We start from the raw sequence: 12511 nt of genomic DNA on the forward strand, positions 1-12511 counted from the left end.
CGGTGTCACTCAAAATATAAGTTCCACTGTGTCCAATTTTGCTTCACCGGCAAACAAGGAAAACAAGATGAGGACAGTAGTGGTCACACACACACAGACACACACAGACACACACAGACACACACACTGACACACACACAGACACACAGACGCACACACTGACACACACAGACACACACACTGACACACACACAGACACACAGACGCACACACTGACACACACAGACACACACACACACACACAGACACACACAGACACACACACTGACACACACACAGACACACAGACGCACACACTGACACACACAGACACACACACAGACACACAGACAGACACACACACTGACACACACACAGACACACAGACGCACACACAGACACACACAGACACACACACAGACAGACACACACACAGACACACACAGACACACACAGACGCACACACTGACACACACACAGACACACAGACGCACACACAGACACACACAGACACACACACAGACAGACACACACACAGACACACACAGACACACACAGACGCACACACTGACACACACACAGACACACACACAGACAGACACACACACAGACACACACACAGACACACACAGACACACACACAGACACACACACAGACACACACAGACGCACACACTGACACACACAGACACACACACAGACACACACAGATCCTCGCAGGCTGTCTTCATCAGTCTGCGTCGATCTTTCTAAGTGTCACTCTGGGTATTGTCAGGTTCTACCAGAGGCAAACACACTCACACACACAGACACACACACTAATAAAGCCACTCTGATGTTTGAGCCTTTCTTCTGCGCCGGCCTGGTTTCTTTGTTTTTTCTTCCTCTGTTCTGTTTCTCTTTTGTTCCTCTGTTTTCTCAGCCGTGCTCTGTAATTTTGAATACTGTTTTTTTTCTTTCTCTCCTCTCTCTCTGATGCTGACCTTAATTTTGTTTCATGCTTTCATTGTCTTTGAGTCTTCCTCTCTCTTTCGGTTGATTTATTGAAAATAAAGAGAGAAGTAAAAAAACACCTGTGAGTCCAAAAACGACACAAAGCCCCATCTGTGGCAATATGAGTATGCAGTTTCAGACACAATCGTCAAATGAACTTCAAATAAATAAAATCAGCAATTTTCCTCAAATCTTCGATTTAAATTTCTGTTTGTTTTGTCAGACTTGTTAAAGATCCAAATATCTCTCAATCTTAGAGACATTTACACCATTTACTTCAGACAAACATGACATTTCAGGCAAAGCTGATGAAATTTAGCAGATGAACACGAGGCAACTTGGCTATCATCCTAATAAAAATGGAGGCTAGGCGCTTGGTTACTGCGGAACTGCCGAGCATATTAACCATGACAGGCCAGACCAAACTCTCCTCAGAAATCCTGTATTGAAGTTTTACAGACACCCATCATGTGATGTTAATTATTCTTGACATGTGACCATAGGATCAGATGAATAAGGTCCCAACCACACAGGCCTAGAGACCAGTCAGTGACCAATGAGTGGTTGCTAGGGAAAAAGGTGTATTCCCCGTAGGGCTGGGCGATATGTCCTAAAATTCATATAATGATATGATATAATTTGAAGCACGTGCGGTAATAATATATATCACGATATATTCTTTTCTTCTGTATAACGTATTTTCCACACTAAAAATCCTTTAATTTTCTCAAAAATCGAGAGTGTGCCTTATGTATGAATTCTGGTTGTGCTTACTGACCTCGAACCGATTTCTGCGTGCAGAAATCTGTTAAAAAAAATGTTTTAGTACAACTTTGGTAAGCCGCACAGCTTGATGGATTGTCAGAGCATTATGGCTGCCGTAGTGAGGAGCTTCGCGAAGTAATCTGGGTCCAAAACTCCGTCAACTTCAGGTCCCAAAGTCAAACAAACACTGAGAGTTAAAAACGGTCTAAATTCTTTCATCTTTAAAAGAATCATCAGCGTTGCTGCTTTATCGGGTGTAACAATTAAGTTTTACATCGATGCATCCATGAAAACAGAATTTATTAAATTTAACAGAGATAGAAGTTAACAGGAAGTTAGCTCGCTAGTTTACACCTAAACATTTCATACCATGTTCTGACTGAGAGATTTCTGAAACAATTCAAACGTACAGCTCTGCTATCACTTCCAACATAAATGAAGACAGAAAACTAAACAGCAGTGGCCTTTGAGGGGTTACTGAAGTCTGACTACCTGATATATAATGTTGTGCTACGTGATTGCTAGCGACACAGCTATGTTAGCATAACATTAGCACAATGAAGCTGGAGGATGAACGCCAACTTTTTTTCCACTCATTAAAAGTTAACGTGAGGGATTCTGGTGGTCAGGGACAAATGCAATCGTATAGCAGGATGCTGTACACGGGCCAAACTTCAGTCAGGAGAACAACTGAGATTATTCATCCACAATACGAGGTTAGTTATTAATATACTGCAACAACATGGGAATAGAGCAGCTGCGAGAGAATTCAACATTAATGAATCAATGTTACGGAAGTGGAGGAAGCGCAGTTTTTGGCTTTCCCCATATTTCAAAAGGGCTTCATCTCTTTGCTGTGACTGTCGCCGGCCATAATTTGCAGATGATAATGGTTTTAGCCACTGCGATGCTTTCGACCAAAACAGGCGCCGCTTGATGACATCATCAACATGCGCTATCGCGATAGAGCGATATAGTCAAAATCTCTATCGTTGGCCAAATTTATATTGTTTCTATCGTATATCGTTTATATCGCCCACCCCTAATTGCCCGTCCTCCTTGTGATTGCTTTGACCACCAGTATGTTGCTGCAGTTGTAGTTGGAATGGATGTCATGCACCTGCCCACAAACACTGCTCTCTGGGCTGCAGTCAAACTGTGCAAAGTGTGACACAAACCAGAAATGAAGAGTTTACCTTCAAAGTAATAGTTGTGTCTTTGCAACATGTTGGCTGCAGTGCTGAGGCACAACGTTTAATTTGAAGGAGAATGTCTGTGTGGTTTTTCATGTAGCACTGTCTTCACATCTGATTTAACCTAGAAACAGCCATAGGAACCACTGCCAACTTCCATTTTTCCCTAGCAACCGATAGCTCAATTACATCCAATATGGCAGACAACTCTTGAGCAATGTGCCCATGACATCATCTGAGAAACCTGGTTTTAGCTCTGCTGTCTCTTCCTTTTCCTCGCTTCCCTTGCAGCTACGTGTTTTTAAGCTTGCTCGCTCATGGCCAACTCTCAACACGCTGATAAAGATCATCGGGAACTCTATGGGCGCTCTGGGCAACCTGACGCTAGTCCTCGCCATCATCGTCTTCATCTTTGCCGTGGTCGGCATGCAACTGTTTGGGAAAAACTACCAGGTAACACTTCTGACCCAGACTAAGGTACGGGCCTGACGTCGCTTGTTCAGAACATTGAGCTTCTTTCTGCCGCCTCTGCAGGAATGTGTGTGTAAGATCTCCAAGGACTGCACTCTTCCTCGTTGGCACATGAAGGACTTCTTCCACTCGTTCCTCATCGTCTTCAGGGTGCTGTGCGGCGAGTGGATAGAGACCATGTGGGACTGCATGGAGGTCGCAGGGCAGCCGCTCTGCATCCTCGTCTTCATGCTGGTCATGGTCATCGGAAACCTGGTGGTGAGTTCCTACCTGCTTAATCAAAGAATCCCTCTGGAATTTTGACTTTTAGGAGGTGTGACTGACTTATACTGGGTATGATCATCTATTGGACTAAGCTGGAATGTCGGTTGTGCTCCAGCCGGTCAGTTGGTGTTGGCAGTCTGCAAGTTAAAACAAATGTTTTGAGGAGATGTAAAACTTTAGCATCATTAGCAAATTAGCGTCATTGGCTAGCTATTTAACATTGGTCCATGTAGTCTCACGGTCATTGTCAGTCTCCAGAGACAGTCACTTTAAATGACTCGACATTGGCAAACTGGAATGTTGTTCAGAAGGAGGAATGGCTGCTTTTGACCTAAGTTGGTGCAATGATATATTCAACCCAAACACAAAGGTTTTACACTTCGAATACTGCTGTAAGATATTATCATAACTCACCATGAAGTCTAATGATTTCTCTCACTTTTCTCTCAAGGCCGTGTCCCTTTGTCCCCCTGGGTCAATGTGAAAGAGAAGTTAGACCCTTGAAATCCTGTTGTTGTCAGACAGCATCCATAAGCTTCTCCTTGGATTCTGATTGTCAGGAGAATCTCAGCTGATGAGTGTTTCAATGCAGTGTGAGGAAGATTTTTCACAAAAGTTGAGATATTTGCTTCAGTGTAGTGAGAGATGCTGGCTAACTTTGCTCATAACTGTGAGCAAACTGAGTTGGTAGTTGTGTAGTTGTGTGTGTCTGTGCAGGTTCTTAATCATCCAGGTCATGGTCCAGTCCAAAGTGCTTGAATCAAAGGCCAGCTGTCTTCTATCCAAGCTCTTTGGACCGAGTCAACAGTCGTTAGGGTTAGAGTTAACTGTAATTCAGCATTTTGGCTAAACAGAGCTCGTTAAAAATAACTGTTGGGCAGAAGAGAAAGGCTGTGTTTTGGTCAGCAGGTGGGCTGTCCTGACCTGACTTAGCCATGTGCTACCGTGGGTATCGAATCCTGCTTCGAGTCGAGGCTGAGGGATGAAAATGTGACAGCTCAGCCAGCTCGGAGAAGACTTGTGGTCCACAGAGGAGGGATGCTTGCTGATTTTGATGGCCTTCACCATCACAACATACATATCCAAAAAAGTCATTTATTTCATCTTATAACTTTCATTATTAAGAAATGTCCAGAGCAAATTCTTGAAGCTGAGCTCCTTTGACCAATAAATACATTTCACTTGTTTTATGCTCGTTCCATTTTTATGTGTTTTGTTTTTACTTGGACTGTATTAGCAGTTTAATTTTTGTGTAGACTAAGTGTTATCTCACACACACAGACACACACACACAGACACACACAGACCAATGCAGGGAGCACTTGACAAAAGGAGAACAGAAAAGATTTCCTTTCTTCTGATAACTATCTGCCATCTCATCTTACCCAGCACCCCCAACGCGCACACACACACACACACACACACACACACACACACACACACACACACACACACACACACAGAGAGAGCTCGTTTTACCTCTCTTACTATACAATGCAACCCCCTGCTAGCATGAACACGTCACCTCTGCACGTCTAAACACATCAATCAATCAGAGTGTGTGTGTGTGTGTGTGTGTGTGTGTGTGTGTGTGTGTGTGTGTGTGTGTGTGTGTGTGTGTGTGTGTGTGTGTGTGTGTGTGTGCTTGTGTGTGTGTGTGTGTGTGCTTGTGTGTGTGTGTGTGTGTGTCTGTCTGTCTGTCTGTTGGGGGAGAGGGATTATAGAAGTACGTAACTGGAGAAGAGAAAGTTCCACGATCAGATGGTCAAATGCCCCCCCCCCCCCAAACACACACACTCATTCAAGCACACAAGTCATAGCTGAAGTGAGACGATATTATTCACCACTTTGTCACATGCAGGGTGTGTTTGTTATTACTTTGTTCCGCAGCATTAGTAAAAAAAACAAAAGTACTGGTCACTTGTGAGCTGGCAGAGTTGACACGTCTCTGAAATAATAATGAGTAAGTTCAGCAGTCAAACTACATCTGAACCAGATTTTGAGTAAATATTAGTAAGTTTTCCTCTACAGTAAGATTTCAATACACCTGTCAGGACAGGTACTTGGCACACCTCCTTTATGCCTTTAATCATTTTTAAAAACCTTATCATCATACACTCATACCCCGTTTCATCAGGGCTAGATTGGGGTTCAGTACCTTTTCCCGTACTTCGAGTAGCTGAATGTCCAGTAACAACCTTGTGATTAAAGCCTGACTTGCTCTACCTCCTCAGCTATAGAGGATATTCCTCTGTGGAATAACGTGGGAGGATATCTGACTGAAATGAATGCAAGCAATAAAGCCGGTCATCAACTTGTGTTTGGCCTCACCGGACAAAAATAAAATCCATAATAAGCTTTTATTTCAAGTAGTCTGAGGTGAAGCCTGATTCCTGCACCTCCTCCTAACTTTGGTTTCAAGACTGAGCTGAAGTTAATTTTCTTCAAATTCTGGAATCCCCTTACTGTAAACATTAAAAACACTGAAATAAAATCCCAGCACTTGAAAGTGTTACTTTAGCTTCTTCTGCTGTATGCATGATTTCCTAGTTTGTCTCAGCTGTTGTGTTTCTGGCTCTTCCCTAATTCTCAGTGGATTGTAGATGAATTTATCCCATAAATATGCTTCTGCCTAGAACCGGGATCTCAGGGTGACATTACTCACAAAGACGAATACAAGATTTTCTTTTTTTTAAATTAACCAAAGTACAACAGGTCAAACAGATAAATCAACTCGTGAACAGGAGATGTTTGGGCAGCAGAGGAAACTAGGTGCTGCACCGATGCTACCTTTTCTTTTTTGGAATAAAAATATCTTGGATTGAAAGTTTTTAGTTTTTTTCTGGATCTGTGGAACTAGATCCATCTCAAAATGTTTTATTGTTAACAAACAGTACATCATAGATTTGTTGGTATGGCTCCATAATCGTTGATGTCCCAACATGAGCCTGATGCAGGGAGAGCAGCAGCCAAACAGATTCAGCAGTTTATAGCATTATTATTCTAAACTGCATTTATGTTTTAGCAGCAGCAGGTGTCTGAGTAGCAGTCAGATCTTAGCGTATATATATCCCAACACCAGAGTTTGGGGTCTAAATATAACTGGATAAATAGAATATATTAAATAAATATATTTAAATAAATATATTTAAAGGATGCTTTACATGACAAAGAAAGCAGGATCAACAAATGTGGAAAAAGGAGCTTGAATACAATTTAATTTTACTCCTTAATTTCCGTTTTTATCATTTTCATTTGTTCCCTGGGCTCCTCGTTCTGTCCCTCCTCTTCCTTGTCTAGTCTTAACAGCCTGTAATATACTCTGTAGTGGATTCTCATATTCACCAGTCAGTGGATCATGAAATGTGTGTGCGCCCAGCAATAATAGAGTCTCACTCATCTATTTAGCTTAATGGTCTCATGGATATTTAATAATGAGCTTGATAGGCCAGACAGCTCACACACACACACACACACACACACACGCAGACAAGCATGCCGTCAACAGCCTCTTATTCCGTCCTCAGTGACAGGAATTGTATCTCCTCCTACAGAGGGATATGCTGACCTGAGTGAATGAATGTGTGTGTGTGTGTGTGTGTGTGTGTGTGTGTGTGTGTGTGTGTGTGTGTGTGTGTGTGTGTGAACCTTTGCTATTCATGTGATTTATCCTTTTAGAAATGGCCCCATTGTGCACACCTCAGCGTGCTTAGGTGTGCACATGCCTTGCATGCGTTCACGTGTTTGTATGTGTGCATGACTTTTTTTTTTGGTGGTGGTGGTTATAGGATGTCACGTTGTCAGACCTCATAACAGGCAGTGAGGAAGGAGGAAACAAGTGAAAGCATGTCCAAATACTGTAAACAGACAGGAAGGAAAGCAGGAAGGGTAATTCAAGTTAAGGTAACTCGAGGTGATGCCAAAAGGAATAAAGAGGTGGTAACAGAGACAGAGAGAGAAAAGATCAAAGGAAAGGACAAGAGGGAGATGCCATTAAAGAAAAGCAAGAGAAGATAAGGAAGGAGCAATGGGAAGAAAATAGGGAAGGAAGAAGGAAAAGGGGAGGAGAAAAGAATAAAAGGGAAGGAGGACAAAAAGTGGGAAAGGATAGGAGCAAGAAGAGGAACTCACAAAGTGAAAGAAGTGAGAAAAACTCAAGAAAAGAAGTTGTCAGTAGAACAAACAAGAAACAAATTCAAAGAATAAAAACAGAGTTAAAGGATTATTGCAGAAGGATGAGGAGAAAAGGTAAGGGGTAATAGAGACGTAAGAACCTGAGGAAGAAAGTGATAAAACTGATACAGTACAGGAAAGAAGGAGAAAAGTTGAGGAGGAAGAAAATGAAGAGGGAAGAAATGCAATAAAAGAAAGAAGAGGAGAATTTAGAAGCACAGGGTAAAAGAAAGGAACAAGAAAAGTAGTCTCATATGTAAAGACAGGAAAAGGGAGGAAATGGTACAAGGAAACTGAGGGTATAAAAGGAAGAAAATAGGTACTAGAGAAAAGAAAAGATGAAAAGAAAAACAGAAAGGAAGAGAAGAAGACAAAGGGAGAGTACGAGAATAAAAGAAATGAAGGAGGAAGAGAAAAGGTGAGGAAGGAAAAGGAAAACATTTTGGCAAGAGAACTAAAGAGGGAAAAGTAGTGGAAAAACTAAACAAGGAAGAAGGAAATGGTAAATGGTGAGAGGGAGAGAGCAGAAGAGGAAAGAAGAGAGGAAAATAAATCTGACACAGTTTCAAGAAAGAAATCAGAAAAAGCAAGAACAAGGCACAGAGGGAAGAAATTAAGCTTCCTGCTTCCTGTTTAGATAAAAGGAAATAAGGAGCAAAAGTAAACAGAAGAAGGAAAAGATGGAAAAAGTAAAAATTAACAGCGAGATGGAGGGGTACGAAGAACCAGAAAGGAAAAAGAGGAAGTAATAGAAGGAAAATGAAAACAAAAGGAACGAGAAAAGGTAAGAAGGAAAAGGAAGAAGTATGATAAGAAAGGAAGGAAGGAGGAAATAAAGAGATGGAATTAAAATGAAAGGGAGGAATTTAAAAGATGGAAAGACCAAAAGGGGGAAACACAGAAGGAGAACGAAGAGTGGAAGAAAAGTGAAAAGTGCAAAATAAAACACGAAGCGAAGCAGGAAAGGGAAAAATGAGGAGGAAGTAAGGAAAAAGAAGAAATACAAAAAAAGGAAGTTTCACTTTAACGACTCAGAGTTTTGTCACGGAAACAGTTGGCGGGCAAGATGTGAGACATGGTTGCCGTGACACTGAACCTCACGATGTTACTCTAACACCCAGAAGGCACCGGGGCAGGAGAGAGGACCAGCTGTTCGCAGACCGACAGTATTGCACATGAGCACACAGATGACGCGTTACTGTAAGAGCTGATTCTGATTTTAATTAAAAACAGAATGCACACACACACACACCTAATGATGTGTGTTGTTATTTACATTTGCTTAGCCAATCATATAGTGTGTGTGTGTGTGTGTGTGTGTGTGTGTGTGTGTGTGTGTGTGTGTGTGTGTGTGTGTGTGTGTGTGTGCGCACACTCAGTGACGGCAGAAGGCCCACATCCTTCTGTCAAGATCTTGTTGGCAAAGCGAACCAAACTCTCAACACAGCCTCACACCAAATAGCCTTTAAGAACAGGACAGATCAGGGGTGGGCAGTCTCAGTCCACGAGGGCCGGTGTCCCTGCAGGTTTTAGATGTGGCCTCGAACCAACACAGCTGATTTAAATGGCTAAATTAGCTCCTCAACCGCTGTATTCCAATTCAGCGTCTGCAGCTTTAAAGGCCGCATTTTAAGGCCGATTACGTCACAGTGACACGACGAAGGCTGTCCCAATTTGAAGGCTGCTCGAAATGCGGCCCTCAAATGCGTCCTTCGTGGCCCAACATATCCCAGAATGCATAGCGTGGCGCTGGGTGTGGATAATTGTGCCGAAAAAAAACTGCGGATGAGGGGCCCCCGAAGAGTAAACTTTAAGTACTGAATATTATGTCACTTATTTATGTGCAAATGTTTAATAACGAAGAACATTAAACATTACTGTTGGCCACATGTCGGCAAAGTTATGTGACATTAGTGACGTTTGTACTAACTTGGTTTTAAAGCCTTTACTTTAAAATATACGTCGTTCAATAGCTGAGCTTAATCTCACAGAGAATGATCAAAGCTCATGTAGAAACAAACAAACAAATAAACAAAAGGTTTTCTCCTTCATTTCTGTCAAACAAAGCTGTATGACACGTTTCCAGTGGTTAGTATCATGGTTGCTAGGCAACCTGGGCAGCGCGACGGAGGCTAGACCGCCCCATTTCACAAGCCTCGCACTTCCGGCCTTAGTGGTCTTTGAGTACGCGGCCCTTGAGGATCGTTGAGGCTGCAGACCCTGAATTGGGAAACAGCCAACATGTCCTGAAGTTCTCCAGAGGCCTGGTAACAAACTCATCATGTGATTCAGGTGGGTTGACCCAGGGTGAGACCTAAAACCTGCAGGACACCAGCCCTCGTGGACTGAGACTGCCCACCCCTGGGATAGATAGTTTGTCATTAAAGGTAAATGTGAAGTTGATTAAAGTTGTAAATCACTGGATTATCCTAATAGAGTAATGGATTCATTCATGTAGATCTCTGTCCTGATGTTCTTCAGAAACAGTTTCTGAGCTGCCTTTGTTCCTGGGCTTTTATTCTGAAAAGTGTTTCCTGCTACTTCCTGCAGACTGTGTTCCTGAACTGTGTGTGTCTGTGTGTGTGCAGCTGCACAGAGGGAACCAGATGTTTCTTTGCTTTTTCTCTTTATGACAAATGAGCGGCTGAATGTGTTTTCCTGAGCCAGCACTTGAGCAGCAGCACACCTGCCTCTGCGCTCCTCCTCCTCCACCTTCTCCTCCTCTTCTTCTCCTGTTTTTTTTCCACTTCTTTTCCTCTCCGTTCATTTATACATGTACATTCACTTTTATCATTGTCATTTTTAGCAGGGCCTCCAAAGCTGCTCAAACAGCACAAATCAGCAGTTTGAATTGTCTGACCGATTAATTACATATATGCTGGATGGATTATTCTTAGTAGAAGAAACATCTGGTGGTGGTCTTATATGAGGCGCTTCAGGTCAAAGCAGAAACAACACACGTGCGGAGGAAAATAAATGGTGGGATGCATCAACTCTGTTACATTAAATGTATATTTTTCTAAGACGAGTTTTATTATAAGTTAAAAATAAAACAACAGGATTCAGAACACAATGAAAAAGTGGACAATTATGGAAACCAGGACACGTTGGGCTTGTATTAATCAGTCCAGTGGAGATAAAGAATATTAACTCTTAGCACTAACAATCTTTTTATTTCCTCTGTGTCCGGAACATGGAGTTTATAATGATAAACCCCAAAAGCGCTACTTTTTGTGTAAAATGATTAAATGTCCATGCTGTAAACACTGAGAGGCTCGCAAACTGCATCCTCTCAGTGTCCAATACTGATGTTTAAACCCAGTGGATCGCACAGAACTATGAGCCTTATGATGGACTGAGAACCTGTCCAACCTCTCGTCCTGTGACAGCTGTGACAGGCTTGCCTCCTAACAGCACTCTACCCCTGACACCCCCACAGAGAGCACAGCTATCCTATTAAACAACCGTACAAACACCTGGTTGGATAATTATGACTGAACTGTTTTTGTTTGTTCATAGTTGTCCTAAAACATCTCCAGTACGTGATACCTAAGAGACAAACCCAGGGCAGAAAACCCAACACATCAGTTTCAGTTGCACATTTAGAACCACGTATGTGATTACTGACATGTGTAAAATAGGTTCCATCAGCAGCATGGATGCATGGATGATAGATGGACATATAATATGCTGTTCATCCAAGGGAGACATATAGGGCACTTGTGAAAGTTGCTTTGTATGTAAAACATTATATTCACCCATATATTATAAAATTTACTGCAAGCTTTTGTGTTTATTACTTTATTAATTACAGCCTTTTGAAATTGGGTCATTTCTTTTGATTTCTCATTGGTTTCCTTAAAAAAATAAGCAATAACTACTAAGATCAGTAGTTATTACCACAGAAACACTGAAAGAGCTGAACTTAATTTTAAGGTAAATGTTGAGGACCGAGTTGAAAAACAGGAGGAGTCTCAGGAATTATTAGAAAAACATGGTTTTCATTTATTTAACCCCCTAAAATCATATTTACAAAAGTAATAAATGTTGAGCTCATAAAAGACGTCAAATAAACAAAACTTAACAAACCAAATGAGTGCCCAAACACACATAACTGACCCACACATGAAATGACGCACAAGGGTCATACAATGGCTGAGCAGACCACTATGACACACGAGGGGTAACTAAACAAAACACAATTGTAAACAACAAACAATGCAGTATACTCTGGTTTGTTAATAAACTAAACACCAAAGAAGAAAATCAAAATCATTAAACACTAAACGCAAATATTTAATTAAATACAAATACTTTGTTTTTAAATGAAAGAAGACACACATTGTCCCTTTCAGCAGGAAGTGGTGGTGCGGTCCAATTATCCCTCTTTGTATTTAATGGCTTTAAACCTTGTCTGGCAACTCCCCGGGATCATCACGTTCCCATAGCTTCAGGTTGGGAGTATTAATCTGAAACACACTGAGTCTTATTCTGAATGCAAAATCCTCAAAACGCTCCAACCACAGATTGTGGGAAATGACAGACGGCATGTCCTCCTGTGGAAATGTGACCCTAACATGTCTTTTAATGATCAGTCTGAGGCTCCAGCGTTTCTGTTAGTGATTCTAAACCGTTTTAGTACAGCGTCCATATACTTTAGTTCACATCTCGCA

At 41.8% G+C, this 12511-nt stretch overlaps 1 protein-coding gene across 1 annotated transcript in view; it reads left to right on the forward strand.

Annotated features, from left to right (window-relative positions):
• The window catches only part of LOC113029605 (sodium channel protein type 4 subunit alpha-like), a 257750-nt gene that overhangs the window by 174857 nt on the left and 70382 nt on the right, over positions 1–12511 (forward strand). The window contains exons 18-19 of the mRNA XM_026180573.1: positions 3222–3383; positions 3465–3659. Coding sequence (XP_026036358.1) covers positions 3222–3383; positions 3465–3659 — 357 coding nt within the window. The remainder of the gene's footprint in view (positions 1–3221; positions 3384–3464; positions 3660–12511) is intronic.

Source organism: Astatotilapia calliptera, chromosome 9 (genome assembly GCF_900246225.1).
Source record: "Astatotilapia calliptera chromosome 9, fAstCal1.2, whole genome shotgun sequence".
In the NCBI taxonomy this organism is placed as follows: domain Eukaryota; kingdom Metazoa; phylum Chordata; class Actinopteri; order Cichliformes; family Cichlidae; genus Astatotilapia; species Astatotilapia calliptera.